General features: G+C 50.9%; 1 protein-coding gene across 1 annotated transcript in view; it reads right to left on the bottom strand.

Moving 5' to 3' along the window:
• The window catches only part of LOC115852689 (EF-hand calcium-binding domain-containing protein 6), a 126554-nt gene that overhangs the window by 79620 nt on the left and 24468 nt on the right, over positions 1-22466 (bottom strand). Inside the window, exon 4 of the mRNA XM_070046470.1 lies at positions 2042-2274. Within this exon, the coding sequence (XP_069902571.1) occupies positions 2042-2274 (233 nt within the window). The remainder of the gene's footprint in view (positions 1-2041; positions 2275-22466) is intronic.

The raw sequence follows: 22466 nt of genomic DNA, 5'->3' as shown, positions 1-22466 counted from the left end.
GGCCATGGGAAGGCTTGGCTTTCTAAAGCTGTGCCTTGGTTGGGGTCTCAAAGCTCACTCTCCACCAGACCCTTGGAGCCCCAGCTGGGCCTCCCTGGAGCCCACCGCTTCCTCTACATCCATCCTCTACTCTGGGGCTGCTGAAGGATGTTTCTACGGCACGATGTGACCCACACACTCCACGGCATAAAATCCTCTCCTGCCTACTGACCAAGCCTGGCACTCGAGCCCCGTCACATCTGGCCCTCCTGCATCTCGAGGCCTCCTCTCCCACTGTGCATGCCACTTCTGAATACGCATCCTCTCCCCATTCCCTCAATGTGCTCCACACTCCCACCTCTGTGGTTTTGCAAATGCTGTTCCCTGGCCTTGAACCACGGTCTGGTAACCTGCACCAGACGAACTCCTACTCACACCTCAAGACCCAACTGAAATGTCCTGCTTTTTCTGTGCACCTCAAGCAGGCTTAGCCTCTTGCCTCCCTGTGGCACTTCAGACATCCTTCTATTTCTTTATTTTTGTACGTGCCGCAGTTCAGCCCCGAGCCCCTCAAAGGGAGTGTTCATCTCATCCATCTTTGTACCTCTGAGTCCTGGGGCGACACTGAGCACACAGCAGACCCTCAGTAAATGTGTGATGAATGAACAAATAATACAACTAAGAAGGTGGAATCATTTGGATGGGAAGATTGCACTTTGTGGTTGAAATTTTCCATATCCATTCTGCATACATTCTCCAGAAAGTTCCTTCTGAAGGATATTTTTGTGCTTTGTTTTACCATTAAGCAATCAAGTCTCATATTAAAGCTCCTCATAAATGGAGCAATTGGAAGCAGGTGTTCAACTCACGTGTGACATGATCGTTTCACTTAGAAAGAGACTACCGTCGTTTTCTTTCTCACTGGCTTTTTAAGTATAGACAAAATAAAACCAGCAAATTCAGAGGGAAAAACTAAAGTGCAAGATCAGAGGGCCTCTGCAGCCTAGCCAAGTGCCACAAAGTCTGGCTCAGTGACAGGGGCTTCTGGGGGTTCCCCCTTCCAGGGGTTGCCCTTGCCGGGTGGAAGGGGCACTTGCCTATAGCGCCTGGGGGCTGGGAGTACCTCAAGGGCAGAAGGACCCAGTGGACGCCACTACTGCGTTGTATCACTGTAGCAGCAAATGCAGTGGATGGTAACGTTTCAAAAAATACTAATAGTGTACTTATAATAATTGGTAAAGGAGTGGCTGAATGGCTACTTCATTCATGCCTGTCAACAGATCTCAATGGAGAGCAGACTGTGACACGTCCCGGTAAGATGGGAACCCACTACCGCTTCAAGGAGCAGATGCTCTTACTGAGAGAAGCCAAGGAGTCAAATGGAGTCACAGCTCAGCTGGACGCAGAGATTTTCCTGCCGTGAGTGAGGCCAGCATTGGGTGGCCGGGGGTCTGGTGGGGAGCACTGCCTAGGAAAGGGCTGGAAGGGGTCCTCGCACCTCCCAAAGCAGCTGGCACAGCTGAGCCCAAATTTATAAAAAGAAAACTATACAAGTATATGTGTGTGTTTATGCACATAGAAAAAAGACTGAAATGACACTCAGTATCCATCAGTTACCATAAGGTGTTCTGTGCTTCCCCAGTTCACACCTACTGCCCAGGTTAACGTCTCAGGCCTGGAGGAAGTCCACGTGTTCTCCTGACAAGCACCGCACCTCCCTCTGCATACGGTGTCCCCAAATGTCTTGGAAGGCTGAGCAACACGTGTATATATCTGACCCAAGGCTCATAAAAAGAAAAACAGATATGCATATATTTATGTGCAAAGCAACAACACCAGGATGATACACTTTGAAATACCAAAATGACGCTCACAGGTGCTTAGATCAGGTGTATCTTCTAACCTGTATCTGCATTTTCTAGTCTTTCTATACTGTGTAATTCTGAATGTGATTTTTCTTGAACTAAGGAAAAGGCAAAATAAACAGCTCCTGGGGGGCAGCTCCATCATCTGCACCCGTGCGTGGACACGGCGTTAATGCTGGCCCATGCTGCTCTCCTACCTCATGAGTCTCTGAGGCGCGGTGTCTTCTATTCTGAACGGTCTCTTCTCACACAAATTTCGAAATTCATGGAAATTTAACGTGACGCTGAGCCTCAAGCCAAGAAGGCCCAGGAATCGCTCGAAATCCTCGTCCTTCAGGTTGAAGACCAGGTGCTGCAGCTGATGAAGGTCGTGCATGGTGACGATGCCATCCCTGTCCGTGTCCATCTTAAAGAAGGCCGCGTAGGGCTCCTAGAGTCAAAAACGCAGCGTCAAAGCCTGTCCCCCAGAACCTGACGTCATCCCCCCACCCCTGCCCCCCGCGCTGTGGACTCATCTCCAAAGTGAGGAAGGAACCGTGTTTCGACTTGGCATCTTGGAGATTTCACTGCTCCAGGAATATCCTTGCCATGATTTGCTCTCCCCGGGAAATGATGAACTATGTCCTCAGGTACCCTCTTTTAATGCAAAGAGTTCAGGAAAAGGGACAAGAAAGGTGTTTCTTTCCCTTCTGCTCCCTCGGCTTCTGGGACCGGTACTTCTAGTACCAGAAGTAAGAATGAGTACGCTGGAGCTTTCCAGGACATATAAAAATCTTGCCCTCAAGTTTTTATACCACTTTCATAATGTCTGGCAACTTCTGTCCACGGGAAAGCCAGTGCTGTGCTGATCTCACCCTGAGTTGCCGCCCAGAGGCTGGGCCCTGTTTTGATGCCTGTGCTGAAGGCCCCGCCTGAAATCTGCCTCTGTGTCTGCAGGTCGTGCTGCACGAGGGCGGTGATTCCCATTTTACAGATGGGGAAACAGAGGCCTGCAGGGAACTTGTGCTCGAGGCCAGGCTGCACAGCTCAGGGCACACACTGGAGGCGGGTTGCTTAGTTTCAAAGCTCAGCTCTGCTGGCTACTAGCAGAGTGACCAAGGGCAAGAGACTTAACGCTGCCAGGCTTCTCATGTGTAACGGGATCCGGGGTGGTTGTGAGGATTGAATGTGCTAACTAGGTGAAGCACTTAGGAGGTGACTGACAGGTTTCCTAAGCGCTCTAAAATGTTGTTACTATTACTGCTGCCCGAGGTCGGACAGCAAGTGCCCGGCAGCGGGATCTGAAGCAGGTCTGTCCGGGCCAACACCCTGCGGCCCCCGCCAACGCTCCTGTCTCAGGCTAGGAGAGCTGCAGCTGCTGTGGTCGCAGAACCCCTGTTGCCATCAGCCCCTGAGGCAGTCCCACCCACGGATCTCTCTGGGTACTTCCGAGGCCCCGCCTGTACCTTCACGTCCCAGGACCCTCCACAGAGGTCATGTAAGGCAAGCCCTGCCGTGACTCGAGTGTCCACTTCAAACCTTCTGGGATTTTGTGGCAAGATCTATCTGTACTCACTCACTTCTTCTTTCACCAAAAATTACTCAGCACTGACACATGCAATCACGGCACTAAATACGGTGGGAACCGACTTCAAGGGCTGCCCCTACCTCTCAGAGACGCCACTGTCCAGCGGCCTCTTCTCCAGGAGCACAGCCGGCCGGGGCTGCAGGCCCACCTCTGTGCTGCTGATTCCCTCCACGCCACAGCTCCAAGCCCTCGCACGCCTCCAAACCCCCGTCTCCAAAGGCTGTGAGGTGACTCCCCTTGGATGTCAAAACAAGCAAGGCCGAAATCAAACTCCTGGCCCACGCGAGACCCAGCTCGTCCCCCATGTCCTTCCCGCTCGTCCTCCGGGTCCTTCCCGTTCGTCCTCCGGGTCCTTCCAGCTCGTCCTCCGGGTCCCTCACAGCTCGTCCTCCGGGTCCCTCACAGCTCGTCCTCCGGGTCCTTCCAGCTCGTCCTCCGGGTCCCTCACAGCTCGTCTTCCGGGTCCTTCCAGCTCGTCCTCCGGGTCTTTCCCGCTCGTCCTCCGGGTCCTTCCAGCTCGTCCTCCGGGTCCTTCCAGCTCGTCCTCCGGGTCCCTCACAGCTCGTCCTCCGGGTCTTTCCCGCTCGTCCTCCGGGTCCTTCCCGCTCGTCCACCGGGTGCTTCCAGCTTGTCCTCCGGGTCCTTCCAGCTCGTCCACCGGGTGCTTCCAGCTCGTCCTCCGGGTCCTTCCAGCTCGTCCTCCGGGTCCTTCCCGCTCGTCCTCCGGGTCCTTCTAGCTCGTCCTCAGGGTCCTTCTAGCTCATCCTCCGGGTCCCTCACAGCTCGTCCTCCGGGTCCTCCCCGCTCGTCCTCCGGGTCCTTCCCGCTCGTCCACCGGGTGCTTCCAGCTCGTCCTCCGGGTCCTTCCAGCTCGTCCTCCGGGTCCTTCTAGCTCGTCCTCCGGGTCCTTCCAGCTCGTCCTCCGGGTCCTTCCCGCTCGTCCTCCGGGTCCCTCACAGCTCGTCCTCCGGGTCCTTCCCGCTCGTCCTCCAGGTCCTTCCCGCTCATCCTCCGGGTCCTTCACAGCTCGTCCTCCGGGTCCTTCCAGCTCGTCCTCCGGGTCCTTCCCGCTCATCCTCCGGGTCCTTCACAGCTCGTCCTCCGGGTCCTTCTAGCTCGTCCTCCGGGTCCTTCCCGCTCGTCCTCCGGGTCCCTCACAGCTCGTCCTCCGGGTCCTTGCCGCTCGTCCTCCGAGTCCCTCCCAGCTCGTCCTCCGAGTCCCTCCCAGCTCGTCCTCTGGGTGCTGCCCGCTCGTCCTCCGAGTCCCTCCCAGCTTGTCCTCCGGGTCCTTCCAGCTCAAGAAGTGGCAGCGTCTTCCTTCTGTTGCTCAGACCGCAAACCTAGGGAGCGTCCCCGGATCCTCCCTTTGCCTCACACCCTGCATCCAATCTGCCCACACAGCCATGGGTTCAGAGCTTCACTTCTCCCACTTCCACTGCCTCCACCCGGACCCAAGGCTCCTGGGCTTCCCGGCTCCCACCCTCGCCCAGCCCCCTATTCTCACAGCAGCCAGTGATACCTGCACAGCTCAACCCAGTGCACGTCGCTCCTCTGCTCCACCCACGACACTCGGGGTCCAATCCTCAATCCTGACTGTGGCCCCAGCCCCCTACCCCTCTGCCCTCATCTCCTCCCCGCTCACCCTTGCTGGGTTTTTTTTGGGGGGGTGGTGCACAACTCTGTCAGGTACACGACTTTGATCTTCTTGGGGTCAAACTTGGGCAGCATGGTGGAGGCGGCTGGTGTCAGACGAACCCGGATTCGGGGCGACTGAAGAAAGTTGCACCTTGGCCCCCCCGAGCCGAGAGCCGGAAGCTGCTTGCTGCTGGAACATGCCAAGCCTGCCTCCGGCACTCCAGGGATTCTCCACCAGACCTGCTGGGCCTTTGGTCTCTGCCCGAATGCCACCTCTCCAGGGAGGCATTTCCTGTCCCCTCTGTCCAAGGGCACCACCCTGATGGGTCTCCGGCCTCTCACCCTGCTTTATTTTTCTTCCTAGCCCGTTTCACCACCTGACTCTCTGGAGACTCACGTGCTGTCTGCTCCACCTCTAAAGGTAAACGTGGGCTCTGATCCATTCCTCGTGACAGCTCCAGTCCAGAGAGCAGTGCTTAGGAAACACCCGTGGAGTGAGGCTGGGTACGAACGATGCAGCAACTATTTCCTGGGTACCTAGGATGCACGAAGCACCCTGCTAGGTGCAGGGACGTACTGATAACTGGCCCCTGACATCAAGGTTCTCCGTCCAGTAGGGAAGAAAGATATGTAAGCAAGTGACAGCGAGTCAGCGGGATGAGCGCAGCAAAAGGCGGGGGAGAGGTGCTCTGGCGCAGCCCTAATTGCTGGGCTACAGGGACAATCTAGATGCCGTGGAAACCCGTATTTATAATCTGCACAAATTTAAAGCATTTACTCATTCCCTGAGTCTCAGTCTTTGACTTCCCAGCATGAAGACTCCTAATTTTATTGGAGCCAATACATGTTGGAGTGAAAAGGATATTATTTCAATTCCTGGCTACGACAGTTACTAGGTATGTGGCTTCGGGGAAGTCTCTCCCCATCTCTGACCCTCCGTTTCTTCATCTATAAAATGGGAACGCTAGCGCCTACTTGATAGGCTAGTTGTGGGGACTGAAACAACTGAGGCCGTGTAGGTTCACTGCCTGGCATGTAAAGTGAATTCTCTTATGCATTTAACAAACACCTATTTGCATGGTACGCACCGTGGTAGCCAGTTGTGTTATCGTGCCTTGACGTCTCATGGAATTACAAGTCCCCCACATTGCATGCCGGAAGGTGAGTGGACAGCAGCAGACCTCCCAGCAGGTCTGAAGGGCCGGAGGGAGGACTAAGAACTTAAGAAGGACCAGCGCTTTGGTAGGAGTTAGCTGGTCACAGAGAGAGGAGTGACAATCCAGGCAAAGGAGTAGGATGTGCAAGGCCAGGAAGGGGAGGCTGGGTGCTGGCCGTAGTGTGACGGGAGGAGAAGGGGGGTCGAGAGGGGCCAGAGACGGGCTGCAGACCAGACAGGCAGGACCCGGGCTCATCCTAAGAGAAAGGGGACACTCTGACCAGAGCTGCGTGTTGGGATCACCCTGCAAGGTCAGGTGTCCAGGACAGATTGTGAAGTGAAAAATGCAGCGGCAGAAGCATATGTATAGGAGACCCTATTTGTGTGGGGACTTTGATCCTGCTTGTTTTTTTAAAATATACATGACTTCACAGACATGCACCTGAACCTGCACGGACGCTGTCTAGAGGGTGAGGTTGAAGGTGAACCCACAAGGGCCACAGGAACCTGTCCCCAGGTCATGTCCCCAGGTCACGCAGGGGGTCCAGGGACGGGGGACGCCCCTTGTTTGGTCACAATGAATTATCTCCTTCGACTGTTCGTGGTCTTTGGCCTGGGCTATGAGGTTGAGGCTGCCTTGCTCAACTGTGCTGTTGCCCGTAAACCTAACTGTGCTGAGATGGACTCATCTGGCTACAAAATCGCTGGGCAGACAACAGCGGCAGCAGGATTAATAGCATTTTCAACTAATACAAAATCGTTTCTTCATTATTGATGGACAGAGAGATTCAAGAATTTCTCATGAATAGGAGCTCAATAAAAGAAATAAAGTGACGGTACCTTCCCACTCAACAATCAATACACAGTCTTTGGGACTTCCCTGGTGTCGCAGTGGTTAAGAATCTGCCTGCCAGTGCAGGGGACATAGGTTTGATCTCTGCTCCGGGAAGATCCCACATGCCGCAGAGCAATTAAGCCCGTGCACCTCAACTACTGAGCCTGCGCTCTAGAGCCCGTGCGCCACAACGACTGAAGCCCGCGCGCCTAGAGCCCATGCTTTGCAACAAGAGAAGCCTCCGCAATGAGAAGCCCGTGCGCCGCAATGAAGAGTAGCCCCCACTCGCCGCAACTAGAGAAAGCCCGCGCGCAGCAACGAAGACCCAACGCAGCCAAAAATAATAAATAAATAAAATGAATAAATTTATTAAAAAAAAATAGACACACTCCTTGTCCCGTTTACATATACACGTGAGGGCAATGAGCAGCCCCCCAGGGAACCTGGATATAACCAGCACCCGAGTCTGTATCACGCAAACCCTGGCAATTAGGGGTTCACGTCTTTGTCTTATCTACTAGGTTATAAGTTCTTTGCAGGATGGGTGGGTGTTGGTGAACGTTTTTAGTTAACTATTTAAAATAAAGACCATCTTAGGAAATACGGGCCATCTGAGTGCCGTAACCAAGCTACACTGATAATTAACGTAGCAAGGCGGTGGCGCCAGCAGGGAGCTTGGCCTCCCCGCGTCCCCAGGGGAAAGGAGAGTTGGGAGGAGACAGGCGAGGAGGGGCCAGAGCAAGGGGCCTGGGCTGCCATGGGTGAGGCCGCAGGTCAAAGGCAGCAGCGGGCGATGGCCACCCGGCCCTGCTAACCAGCACGGAGGGGCTGCTGCCCCCGTGCCTCTGCTTCCCCTTCTGCCCTCTCTCCCTCCCGCCAGGCTCTCCACCCCGTAAACGACGCCCGCCTGCTCCGTGCTCTTCTCCGCTGGGCATCACATTGGATGAAATAATGAGGACTACCCCTCCCCCTATCTGCTTACGGTGACCATATGTTTTCAAACCAAGAATTAGGACGTACAGTCTGATGGCTGGACCGAATAGTCAAAGTCAGAACCATGCCGCAAATCTGAGCTAGACAGTCATCATAAGTATATATTTTAAAATGGGAGCTCAGTAATAACCAAAATGAATCTCCAATTGGCAGTCCACGCGGGGAAGATGTTTCAAGCACAGCAAACTCTGGATGCCCTGCCCCTGGGGGCTGGCTCCACCCACAGGGTGCTCCCCACCTCTCCTCCCCTGGGCTCACTGGATTTTCAGCTACTGAGGTGTTTGCCCCTGCACACCCTGGGGTCTCCACACCCTGGCGAGGACACATTCTAACTCCCTCGTGCCCTCTGCCCCGTTTCGTAGCTAATGTGGTCGATTTATCAATTTTCCTTCCCACTTTAATGACCCTCTTTTACTTCTCAACACAAAAACATTTGAGGTCATTCCTGCCTCTGTGTTTGAATGGCTGCTCTTTCTCCTGTCTTATCCATTACAGCTTCTGCATGCAAACCATGCCTCGGTCACACAGACCTGGGAGCTTTTCCCTAAAGCACATGACCTGTCTGCCACCCGCCTTAAGCAAGCCCACTCTTCTATTTTTCACTCCCTTCTTTTTCTGGCCAGCACATGCTGAGGGTTTAAGATTTGGTTCAGGGGTCACCTCCTCCAGGAAGCCCTCCTTAATGGGTTTCTTCCCCTGTGCTCCCATAGCACAGTACCGGTCCCTCTACGGCAGCCAATCATGATGTGTCGAATTGTCTGTTGACCATCTGTGTCTTGGGCTGGACTGAGCTCCCTGAACAGGGCTCCCATATTTCAGCCCTAGCTTTTAGCCGAGAGTCCAGCTTATGACATGTAAGTGCACAATGCTTGTTTGGTGAGTGCAGGAGTAGAGTGGATGGAATGCCTGAAAGCATCCTGAATTCACTGTAATTTGGGTTGTTATGCCCCTTCCCACCCCTCCCTGTCTTGTGAGGAGGGTCTCCTTACTTCTCCAAGGCCTTTGAGGGGCAGAAGGCAGACCCAGCAAAGTGTCAGCAGGGAAGGGCCTCGGGGAGGGGAGGGCATCGCAGAGTTAAGCCCTGTCCCGGGAAGGGGAGAAAAGGCAAGCCCGAGTCTGCGGACGGAGCGCTCTGTGTCCCGACGAGCAGGACGTGCTGGGGCCGCAGGGCTCACACCCGCTACTGCAGCTGAATGGCTGCGAGCGAGGAGAGGGTAGGAGGGGTGTCTGGAGAAGCCAAGCGGCACAGAGGTCATGATTTACCCGGAAGGATTCCTTCAGTCTCCGGGGGAACTGTCTCAGGCACTCTTCAGCAGTTATAAAGTAGCCGTCCAAGTTCCCTTTGGAAAGAACTGGAGTCTGAGATGAACTCACTTCTGGCCCGTTCATCTTAGGATCTGAAACAACGACATCAATCAGGGGACTTCCCTTAGTGGCGAGCACGGCTCTTTATTTCTATGTCAACACTTGACTTCTTCGGTCCCCAGGCCTGTTAGAACACTATACAGTACTACAACCCCGCGGACTGAACCTAGCATGAACTCTCTTATGGTCTTAGACATGTCCCCGTCACCACGAGAAGAACCTGTTCTCCAGACCACCAGGGCCATGCTCCTGCCCAGCACGTTTCCTGTCTGGCTCCTCTGTCCGTCCTCCAGGGCAGGGACCACATCTTACCCATCTCTCCATTCCCAGAGGCAGAGAATGAGGATTCCTGGCTGTTCTGTTTCCTAGAATCAGGTCCTAAACACAGGAAAGTGTAATTCAGTCATGAGGCAGGTCCTGACCTCCTCTGTGCCAGAGGTCTCTGGACAAGTCCTGGTCTTTTCAACAACCCTAAGAGGTAGTCTCTTCTTGAGCCCAGTTTACACACAAGGAAATCTATTCTTATGCCCATTCTCCAGATAAGGACATGGAGGCTCGCCTCCCCAAGGTCACGGGGCTCACAGACTTCACAGCTAAGCCAGGCCCCTCGGGTTCCAGAACCCAGCTGGTTGATTACTGCATTAGGCCCTCTCTCTCTCTTAAAACGGAGGAAGGAGGTGTAACCTCCACCTCAAAACCAACCCATTTCCATCAGGTTGTGACACTTTGAGTGTGGCCTTGTCTAAAGCCAGGCTACAACCTGGGACTTGGTTTTGGACGTGAATCTCTGCACATGTCACACCCACAGCCCCCCCTGCCCCCCACATGGTCTGCAGGATGGGCAGCGGGCAGGGCGTCTGGAGCTTGTGGGCATCCTTGAGTCCAGCCCAGAACCTGGCCTCTGCCTTACCCCCACCTGGGCCTGGAGTGGCCTCCCTGGGCTTCGCTATGCCTGGCAGATAACACGCCCCCCCCAACCCCGCTGCTTGATCCCCTCTGCCGTGTCCATCCCCAACCCCCCAACGGCCTGGAGCCGCCATCTTCCCCCACCCTCAGCACCTGGCCATATGTTGGGGGGACTGATGGAGGGCAGAGAGGGGGAAGGAGGGTAGGGAGGAAGCTGCTGAGTGCAGTGCTCGCTCTGTGACAGGCTCACCACCCTGGCACCTCAAGCGAGTGACCACTCACCCTGGGCTCCAATGTTCTCACCTCAGCGACGGATGCACCCGGGCATCGGAAGCACTCGCTAAAATAAACGGGGGTTCCTCCAAGAAAGTCAAAACACGTAGCCAAAGAAAGTGTCAAAATCTTAAATTCCATGGCTTCCGTGTTGTCTTTTTGGGGGGTGTGGGACCCCTCTCCCTTAGGATCGGCAAATGAAATCGGTGGGGGGGGGCGGTGGTGTTGGATGGGTGAGGAGTCCCAGTGGCCAGCTTCTCTAGCAAGGCCCGCCGCACCGTCCAGTCATCTCCCAGGCTAACCCCGGGGAAGACGGCAAAATGCAAATAGGGCTCTGGGTTCCGCCCCATCCAGCCTGCAGTGCATTGATATATCCACGGAGTCATGCATATATATGTGTGATTTCTGCAGCTTTTCCAGAGGGCTTATTTGTCTACCTAAACTTCAGTAAGGGTGGAGACAAGGGAGGGGAGAGACGACAGAGCCAGGAAGCGGGAGGCTGGGTGCTGGTCATCCGCCTGCCTGGCGTGCGGCCGGGAGAGCAGATTACAGAGCAGGTGGCGAAGGGGAGGCCCCGCCTCCAGCCCGGACTCCACGGTGCCCAACAATCTCCTGACAACCATGTGGGTCCGGGACGGGGCTGGGGCAGGAGGGGAGGGGCGGTGGCCGGGTGATCCTGGGCGGGTCACTGGATCTTTCAGCACCTCTGCTCCCTTATCTGCAAAAAGCGAGGAGGAACATTTGCCTTGCTGGTGCGTGGGTGTCACTAATCACAGATGACCAGCATCTATGCTTAGGAGGAGAACCTTAAAGGACACGAGGTGTGATTGGAGAAGCACAGGCTTGGGAGTAAATTGTAGAAACCATTTGGGCTCCTACTATTTGCACGAGGCTCTGTCCGACAAAATTCTGCACTCACGGTGCAGCTGAGTGAAAAAAAAAAAGGCCAAAACACAAAGAAAAAGTTTTTTTTAAATGTCTGTTTCAGTCTTAGGACTCACACACCGTTTCAACATCTTAGCTCACACTACTTCAACCCCAGCAGCCTAGTGGCACCACTCGGAAAGACCGGCAGGGCCACGGGTGGGAGACAGGTTTGCACTTGGCCATCAGCTACCTTCAAATCCTGTTGCAAAATCAAGATAACTCATCCCTTCTTTCTTATACCCTAATTTTGCAGTCAGCAGAGCATACTGATCGTCATCTATTGGCATTCTGTTATCTTCCAGGACCTGACAAGGAAGACAAGCTAGGGGAGAGGCCGTTAGGTGGTCCCGGGGTCCCTGCCAGCTGAGCCCCTCCAGGCCTGCGGCAGGCTCACCACCATGGCCCCTGTGCTCCAGCCTGTGACTGTTACTTGTCTGCCTCCACCCAAGGCCTCCCTGCGGGCGAGGCCCAGTGTCCTGGGGTTGGGGCCCAGTGCCAGGCTTGTCTGTTGAGTGAATGAGTGAACAAAGAGACGGGCGGGTGGCCGGCCTGGCTTTGGTCGGTCGGCACGGCAGGCACTCGGGGCCGCAAGCATCGCTGCAGACCTTTTCCCTGGCCACGCCGTCCAGGTCTTCAGATTCACACTTGCTGTGACAGCAGTGGCTTTCAAGGCTCATAAGTGAGATTTATATTCACATATATCCTCGGAAACATGAACAAGATAAAGCAAGGCGGCTTGAGGAGGGAAAACTAGAATTTTGATCGAAGTCTCATGATGGTCCACAGTTTAAACAGTAAGTTACTATGTTTTTTTGCAGGGGGATCCATGGACACCCCTTTTTTCCTCTCCTGGTGTGATCCACTCACTGAAAGTTATCTGTGATCCCTTCATTCCAGTGCACATAACCTACTTTTTTTTTTTTTTTGCGGTACGTGGCCTCTCACTGTTGTGGCCTCTCCCGTTGCGGAGCACAGGCTCCGGACGCGCAGGCTCAGCGGCCATGGCTCACGGGCCCAGCCGCTCCGCGGCATGTGGGATCTTCACGGACCGGGGCACGAACCCGCGCTCCCTGCATCGGCAGGCGGACTCCCGACCACTGCGCCACCAGGGAAGCCCCACATAACCTACTTTTTACCAACGGTTTCTACTTTGTGTGAATAGAAAATTCACACCCCTGGTGGGCAGGGGGTGGGAAGCAACTGAGGAAACACACTTCCCTACATTGCAAACTGAAGTAGAATCATCTAGATGACTCTTCCCAGGAGAGGACACCTTCCTAGGAGAAACTGATGAGGTGGGCTGTTTGAAGGGCACGTGATGCTGGCATCCCTTTGCCAGCAGTCAGTTAGTCAACAACCTGGGCAGAGCTGCCTGCCTGGAGGTGAACCTCCCGGAAGGGATGCTGAGGGGAAGAGAGGTGGGACCAAAGACAGCACCCCTGCTGTTCTCACGGTATTCACGATTTAAATGAGAAAACATGGCTTTCCTTCCAGAAAAGGATACTGAATCACAATTCAAAATGTGTCCATGCATCTAAGGGCCAAAGACACCCAGGAAGACTGGATTCTCCCAAGACAGATGCAAGAAAGCTGTGTGGGACAGCCAAGTCTGGAGATGGGTTAGAAGAAAGGCTGTGCCTGAGTGTTGGGGAACACACAGATCAGCCATTAACACGGGGATGATCAGGGGTTGTGATGGCACAGGGAGCCAGAGTAAGTTAGACAGCAGAGGAATAGCAGGGTTAGCACCACACTGACTGCATTCTGTGCAGGAAGCTGAATAGGGGAAAGGGAGCAGGAGAATGGGATGAGATAGTACCCATCACCACCACCACCACCACCATCATCACCAACCGTCATCACCATCCTCACCACCACCACCATCATCATCACCACCACCACCATCATCACCACCACCACCATCATCATCACCACCACCACCATCATCACCACCACCATCATCATCACCACCATCATCACCATCATCATCAGCACCTTCGTCATCACCACCATCATCACCAACCGTCATCATCATCATCACCATCACCACCATCATTACCATCATCACCATCGCATCATCATCACCACCATCATCACCATCATCATCATCACCACCACCATCACCATCATCATCACCATCATCACCAACCATCATAACCATCATCACCATCATCATCACCACCATCATAACCATCAACATCATCATCACCATCAACATCATCATCATCACCACCATTACCATCATCTTCATCATCACCACCATCACCACCATCATCACAATCATCACCAACCATCATCATCATCCTCATCATCACCGCCATTACCATCATCACCACCATCACCACCATCATCACCAACCATCATAACCATCATCATCATCATCATCACCGCCATTACCATCATCACCATCATCACCATCACCATCATCACCATCATCACCACCATCACCATCATCACCACCATCATAACCATCATCATCATCATCATCACTGCCATCACCATCATCATCATCACCACCATTACCATCATCATCATCATCATCATGTAGCAGTGCCTATGCCTATTACATGCCAGACATTGTGCTGAGATCTTTACAGCTATTAACGTCTCATTTAATCCTTGTCATAAGCCATGAGAAAAGCACTCTTACTAACTCCATTTTAAAGATGTGGAAACTGAGGCTATGAGAGCTGCCCCAGTCACATGATTAGAAAGTGACAGACCTGGGGTTCCAACCCAGTTCCTCTTAACCCCTATGATGAACTCCACTGTTGGAATAAGGTCACTGGGGCCCAGGCAAAGAACAGGGCAGGCGGAAATGGATAGGAAATGACCGTAGGAAGTGGGGGAGGTGCTCCTCCATGGCGCGCTGGCACTCTCACATGTATCCGAACAGGCCACACAGGCAAAGGCTAATCTGGGTCTCGACAGAACACCTTGAGATGCCCTTGGGACACCAGTGGGTGGGAGGCCTCTAAGAAGTGGCTATGAGGCCACCTCCCACGTTCCCTTATGCCCCGGGAGCAGAGGAGAAACTTCTGGGAAGCTGTCAGGAGACAGTTTCTCCTCTGCTCCCTGGGGTCTGACAGGACAGGTGGAGCCTTGTGCCCCGGCCTCTGCAGACTAGGTCTGCAGAATATAAACCTACTTAGCAGCAACAGGGTACCCACAGCAGCAGTAGAGCCATCAGCCCCTGCTTTGGTGCCGCCATTTCTGGCGTGTGGGCTAGGACCAGGGAGCTGGCACCCCTGGCCACCTATGTCAGTAATGAGCTGAATGTGACAGCAGCTCACTGTCTTGCCCGCCCAGTCGGTCGGGCACTGGCCTTGGCTTGTCTTGTATGTGTGGTGAAGCAAACAAGCTGCAGAATGCGCTCGGTGCGGGATTGGTAGCTGAGCAAAAGGGAGGGCGATGCAGGTGCTGCGGTGCTGCCGGGGGCTCGGTGGAGGTGGGGAGCGGTGCTGGATTCCAAGGCTGCCCCAGGGGCCCGCCTGGGGACCTGGGCAGGAGTGCGTGGCTGGGAATTCTGGAGGCTCTGCGCCATCTGCAAACACAGCCAGCCCGTCCCGCTCTGTGCAGGAGCCTGTCCCAGCTCGGGATGGAGCAAAAGCCTTCAGGCAGACTGCCGTGGCCCACGCACAGGCACCCAAGCAGCAGTGGGGGCTCTGAAACGGATAGATCGGTGGCTTTCTTTGAAAAATTACTTTATATTTTGAAAACAATTATACATGAATTATTCATTGCAAATTCCTCCTGCTCAGTCCTTTCATAAAAACATATGTAATAAATAGTAAGAAAATGTCTGTAGGCAAATGTTTCACAGCCTGGAGGGAGCACTGAGAAGCACGGGGGAGGCTGGGCATGCCTTAGGCAGCCTGTCCGGAGGTTGCAGGCGTGCCATCCCCTGTGGGCACAGAGCACCACCAAGGATACAATGCCCGGGAGCGCAGTCCCCTGACAGGCACTAAGCATGTCACATACATCAGTGTGCCTCCTGCCCCCACCTCGCACCACTCATTCCTAGGATGAAAAGGGCAGCGAATCAGCTACACTTATCACAACCTTGGAGGCAATTTACAATACAATGTAAGGCGAATCTGCAACATTTATAAAACAGATTTTCAAGTGTTTAACCATTCAAGTTTTGTCCTTTGGTCTTTTCTAGGAGGCATTTCCCTAAGAAAGATCCTCAAAGAATAACAAACTGTGACCTGGCATATTCTGATTCACCAAACTGTCACTTCCACCATTCCCGGGACATCACTTAGATCGTAGACTGATTCTTCCACATTAGGCCACACCATTTCACGGAGTTGTTGCTGGGCTCTCTCTGTGAAGGCAGGTGCTCCCCGGTAGGTGCCCAGTAACTGGAAGTTGAGTGAGTGATTCAATCTTTCCAAGTCCAGCTCCTGCAAAGCACCTCGTGCTTTGGGGATATATCCACCAGTCTCTATGTGAGTAATACTTGTTTGCTATGCCTCTGACATCATTTTTGTGGTAGTTTATCTAGGGAGTATAACACACACCCTTAACTTTTAACAGTCTATTTAGTAATACTGAACCACATCACCTGAAATGTAGGAACCTTGCAACCATGTAGATTCGTACCCTGCCCCTGTCCTTTAAGCTGTAATTGTAGGTTTTTTGACATCTACATATATTCTAAACCCCACAAGACAATGTTAAAATGGTCGCTTTAAGCACTCACATGCACTTTTTAAAATTAATTAATGAACTAATTAATTTTTGGCTGCGTTGGGTCTTTGTTGCTGCACGCGGGCTCCCTCTAGTTGTGGTGAGTGGGGACTACTCTTCGTGGCAGTGCACGGGCTTCTCATTGCAATGGCTTCTCTTGTTGCGGAGTACGGGCTCTAGGCGCACGGGTTTCAGTAGTTGCAGCACGCGGGCTCAGTAGTTGTGACTCGCAGGTTCTAGAGCGCAGGCTCAGTAGTTGTGGCACACGGGCTTAGTTGCTCCACGGCATGTGGGATCTTCCCGGACCAGGGCTCGAACCCGTGTCCCCTGCATTGGCAGGTGGACTCAACCACTGCACCACGAGGGAAGCCCTTAAATGCATTTTAATTAAGAAGAAAATAACCTTTTATATTTAATTGGATAGTTACCATTTCCAATGTTCTTTATTCCTTCAGGATCATCTGAGTCTCCATCTAGTATCAAATTCCTTCCCTTCCTTTAGCATATCTTATAGTGAAGGTCTGTTTGCAAGGACTTATCTATGTTTTCTTTTAATCTGAAAATATCTTTATTTCACCTTTATTCTTAAAGGAGACTTTTGCTGGATGTGAGAGGTTTTTGTCTGTTTTTGTTTCTGCTTTCCTTTCAGGATGGTAAAGTTTCTGTCCCACTGTCCTCTGGCCTCCATCGTCTCTGATAAGGTGATGGTAATTCAAATAATTGTTCCCCTTTTAATGTGTCATTATTCACATGCTGCTTTAAGATTTCTCTCTTTGATTTTGGTTTTCAGTTTATCTATGACTTTTCTTTGTATTTATCCAACTGTGGGTTTTCTGCGTTTCTCAAATTTATACATGTAAAGGTTTCACCAAAAATTGGGAAATTTCAGCCATTATTTCTTCACATATGTCTTCTTCCCTGGTCTTCCTTTCCTTCTGTGACTCCAATTATACCTATGCTAGACCTTTGATGTTGTTCCACATGTCCCTGAGGCAACTGTTCTATTGTGTTTTTTTACCTTTTCCTTTCTCTTCTTCAGTTTGTGTAACTTCTGTTGATCTATCTTCAAGCTCACTGACTCTTCCTTTTGTCATCTCCATTCTGTGGTTCAGCCCTTCTGGTGAATTTTTATTTAGGATATTCTTTTTTTCTTCAGTTCTAGAATTTCCATTTGGTTTTTTTCAAAAATTCTATTTCTCTGCTGAGATTTCCTATATTATCATTCATTATGAGTATACTTTCTTTTGCATCACTGAGCATAGTTATAATAGTTACTTTAAAGACTTCGAGTGCTAATTCTAACATCTGGATCATCTTAGAGTCTTTTCTCTTGAGAAAGGTCACGTTTTCCTATTTCTCCATATGTTGATACATTTGGATAGTATCTTGGACGTTATGAATGTTATGGTGTGGAGATTCTGGGTTCTGTTACATTTTGTTTATTTGTTTGAGTAGGCAGTAGACTTGGTTGGATTCTGTCTGCTGGGCAGCGGTTTAAATCTCAGTTTGGTTCTTTTATCCTTAGCCAGGCTCCTTTCAGTCTGCCCCACTCTTGTTTCATTCAGGGTCAGCCAGAGATTTGGGCAGAATTTATAAACAGAATTTTGAGCATCCACTCTCTGGCTCTGTCCTTTACAGAAATCCCCCTTTACTTCCCAATGGCCTTAGTCACTCGAATCTCTCTCTGCTCTCTGGTTCTTCAGGCTGGAAAGACTGCTGGTTTCCTATCAGTGTTTTATCTACCTTATGTGGCACCAACTTTAGCCTTCACTCAGGTGAAAAGCTGAAAACAATGGGAACATTTCCCCATGCTATTCCCGTTTCCATGGGAACATTCCCCATGCTATTCCCGTTTCCATGGGAATACTCCCCCATGCTATTCCCGTTTCCATGGGAACATTTCCCCATGCTCTTCCCACTTCCAAGAGTTGACTCCTCTCTGGAATCTGTTTGCTTAGCTTCATCCTCCACAGCCTTCAGGTACTTGGTTATTTATTTACTAACTTGTTTCACATCGCCCAGTGTTTATAGTTGACGTTTCTGGGAAAGTTGGTCTGGTAGGAGCTTATTCAGCCACACAGGAAGCAGAACTCCCTGTAACGCTTGCTTGCATGCTGTAGCAAGCGCGTCCTTAAATCACAGCTGTCACCAGCTCAGGGAAAGCCTTCCCAGTCCTTAGAGACAAAACTCTTTTTTGAGCGTCCACAGCCCCTCTGCTTGCTTCTATCATAAACAGTTGCTCATATGGGACCTACCACATGGCAAGCACCTGACAAACTGCCGGTGGATAGAGAAATTAGCAGCACTTCTTTTTCACCTCTGTACCCCAAGAGTACCCAGTAGATGCTCAACAAATGCTGAACGAGAAGAAGAGGGGGGATGTCAGTGTAAGGGAACCCTGGACACTCGCCCAACTCCTACGGCATGAGGATGAATCTTGAGTCTGACGTGAGAAAGTCCATGTGAGGCAGATAAGCGTGCGAAGTGGTCATCCAGCCTTGGCTAGGAAGTAGTTAGACTATCAAGAATATCGTGAGGCAGGACAAGAAGACGTTGTCCTGTGAGACGTACAAAAGGAAGCAGGAGGAAAGGGAGTCGGGCGAGGAACTGTGAAGTTGAACTTGTTCTTGAGACCTGACCTACAGATGCTTCACACTTGGGTATTTCACTGCTTTGGTGCTGGATCAGCCATGATATCTTTATTGTTCTCCCCTTAATACTATATTTAGTAACATTCTCTTTTGAAAATGTCAGTCTGCCTCGGTTAAGGGGAACCAAGGAAAAGACTCATGTTTATACACAAGCCAGAGGTTTAAGGGACACGGCCCAAGGAGAAGGTAGAATTCACGTGCACAAAATCTGGAGACGGCTTTCTTAGCCATTCCTCCCTACCTGGAGATTCTCTAACCTAAGTTATTTGTGATAAAACCAAAGAGAGTTCTGGGCTTTCTTTTTAATAAGTAATATTACTTGTATTTCTTCACATACCCATTCATAGTCAAAATGAAACAGGCAAAAAAAGTCTTCTCAAGAATTTCAGACTTACTCCATCTCTCCACCCTCCATCCCCCATCCCAGTGATTCCTGCTCTTCCAGGTCCTCTCCCACTACTAGCTGCCACAGTCGTCCAGAATGTAGAAATAATCAGAGAATTCAATCAAGACTATCTGGTCACATGCAAACCTGGTACTAGGGATGAGAGTACCATGGCTGCAAGAGAACACGGAACTCTCAAAACAGATTTGTACTTGAATAGAGAGTTGAAATTCTTTTAGCAAATGCTTCCTAGAATATTCAGACACACACATCTGATTGTCCATGTGGCCCCAGCAAGACAGAGTGTTCAAAGCTGATGCAAACCTACATGAGAGGCAAACATGATGCTGTCACCTGCACAGGTCGCAGTGTATTTAGTTTGAGATGCTGTTGCCTGTTATGAGTGCAGTTAAAGCAACGGGATTTCCTTTTTGTTTCTTAAGGGACAGGAGGACTGTGGAGAATGAAATGGATGTTCAAAGGAGGTGGAGCATCTTAGATAAAAGCCCCTTGCTTGAGAACACTGATGGTGGCCAGGGGCAGGGGGGGCACTGTTCCGGAGACAGTGGCTCAGAATTGAGAGTTAAAGCTGGTGCGCATCTCAAGCACAGAGTCCCAGCATTAATGGCCTAATGACAAGGGCCAGAGCTGACTTCAGAGCAGTGAACATGGACTCCCGGAAGTAATAGAAGCTTTGCAAGTGTCACTGAGAACGAGAACTTGACTGAAGAGCTACTAGGTGTCAGCCACGGTACACATTATCTCATTTAAACGTCGCAACAACTCCTCAACGGAAATATGACTAAGTCCATCTTACAAATGAGAAGACCAAAGTTTAGGAAGGCTAAATAAACCAACAGTTTGCTAGAAAGACCCAGCTGTAAGCAGTGGAGCAAAGGTTTGAACACGTGTCATCCTGTCTCAGCAGTGGGGGAGCCTGGCGCATTGGTTGCAACATTTACAGAGTCACCCACAGATGAGGAGCCTGAAGCCCAGAGTCACTGGCACCTGTCCCCAAGGACATGCTTGAGCACAGAGACACTCAAATAACTCCACTGGGGGTACTGCCAAGGGATGCTTGGTAGCCAATGACAACAGCCCAGCACTGGTGGCTGAGTCTGGACTCACAGTTGAGGCTCAGACTCTACAAGCAATGGACAGCCACACACTGGGAGGTGAATCACTCCCCACTCCAATGAGCCGCCCGGCAGTCTGCAGAGGACACAGTTCAGACCGGGTTTGGGTGCTCCCCAAGCCTTTGTGGACCACATGTTTGGAACAGAGCGACACCAGGGACAGAGACTCTGAGTCAGCTATCACATAACGACCATCCAAAATTTGGTGGCCGACAACAAAACAAACATTTATTCTTGCCCTAGTGGATCTGCAGGTCAAGTGCAGTTTGGCTGATATAAGATGGCTAGATGTTTCTGATTCAGGCTGCAGGTCGGGTTTAGGCCTGTTTCACACGCATTCATTCTGGGGACCAAACTGAAAGGACAGCAGCTGCCCTGGGCAAGCTCTTCTAATAGCCCATCACTGGAGCCCAAGGCCAAGCCAGACCACACAAGCAGATTTAAGGTTGATGCTCAGGTCACATCTGCCACACTCCGTGTCCAACATCACTGGGTAAGGGAAGCATCCCCTGAGGTGGTGAACAACGGAGAGGGAGGATAATGAAGAGACAGTGATGGGTGGTAGGTGCATGAGCTCTGAGCTCCTTTCCAGCTCTTTGAGTCTATGGGATTCTGTAAGTTTGGTGGCAATGCTGTGACCTCTAGAAAGATACCATGACCACAATCCAACCACTCCCCCAAATCTAGAAATGTCTAATCCATAGGCTAGATCTATCCAGTCCACCTGATCTAGTTCTACCCAGTCCGTGGGTGATGGTGCTGAACCACATTTCCAAAAACAATCCGTCCTCCAACCATACTGCCCAACTCTGGACCTTCAAGACAGACTGATGGTTTGGTAACAAACAGGAAGTTGTAAAACAGTAGGGTTTTTCTCTTCTTTTTTGCTGCAGGCATGATGATGACAAAACAATGACAATGATGATTTGGTTTAGTGGGTTTTTTTTTTTAATATATTATCCCTGTAGAACACAACAAGACTAAACTTGTGTTTAGATGGCTCAGAATGACAAAATGCTGAGCCTAAATGCAGCCTTCAGAAACTGTGCAATGAGAATAAAAGGCCAGGTGACCTGACAGCCTTCAGTGTCAAGGGGAATCCCAGGGGTGACCTGCAAATCGACCAGACATGTCTGACCTTGGAGGCAAATACCCAGAACCTAGTGCACTTCTGCACACATGTAAAATCTTAGCATATTCCACGGGCAGATGAAACCAGTACTTCAGTAACAAATCGTGAAGATTGCAGATGAAAGCAGACAAGCCAGTCCTCCTTCAGAGGAGGCTGTTCTCAAGTCCTGGAATCACATCTGTTGTTCAAAGGGCAGGTGGAGACAAACCACGGGCCCAAAGCCAAGCATAAGGTCAGGTGCGGCAGGAGAAGCTACCACGGAGCAGCCGGCCACCCTCTGCTCTGTGCGCGTCTTTCTCTCTCTCTTCTCGATTACAAAAGCAGATATGTTTTCAATATATAAACTTAATGCAAGTCCAATTATGACCCTAATAATGTATTTGGGGGTAATGCAATAAAGCTTATATGTGAAAATATAAATCTGGCCTGAGAGTAGCCAAGAAAATTTAAAAAGGAAGAAAAATAAGGAACGATCTGCTTTACTAAACTAAAAAAAAAAAAAAAATTACATTGATATAGAAAAAATGTATAGATAAGTGTAACAAAATGGGAATTTTCAGATGTACACCCTACTATAATGAGAATTTCACAAATGACAAAGGAAAATATAGAAGAGCCCATCTTACACAATTAATTCCATACAGATTAAGCATTCACATTTAAAAAATAAAGCAGTAAAAATTCTTGCAATAAAGTCTAGATTATCTGCAAAATATGACAGAGAGCTGGGTGCGGGGTGGGGGGCGTGGGGTGGGTAGAAGAATGAAACTTTATTAACCAAGACTTCAAGCCTAGAATTTATTTAAAAAAAAAAAAAGAAAAGAGGAAGAAAGGATAGAAGATATTGGGTTGTACAAAATCTTAAAACATTTTAATGGCAAAAGATATAATAAAACAAAAAGACAAATGATAGATTGTAAAATATATCTGTAGTGCAGAAGACAAAGGGTTAATAAATCGTTAGTT

The sequence above is a fragment of the Globicephala melas genome, chromosome 10 (genome assembly GCF_963455315.2).
Source record: "Globicephala melas chromosome 10, mGloMel1.2, whole genome shotgun sequence".
NCBI classification, from domain to species: Eukaryota; Metazoa; Chordata; class Mammalia; order Artiodactyla; family Delphinidae; genus Globicephala; species Globicephala melas.
This window is presented reverse-complemented; position numbering and strand designations above follow the sequence as displayed.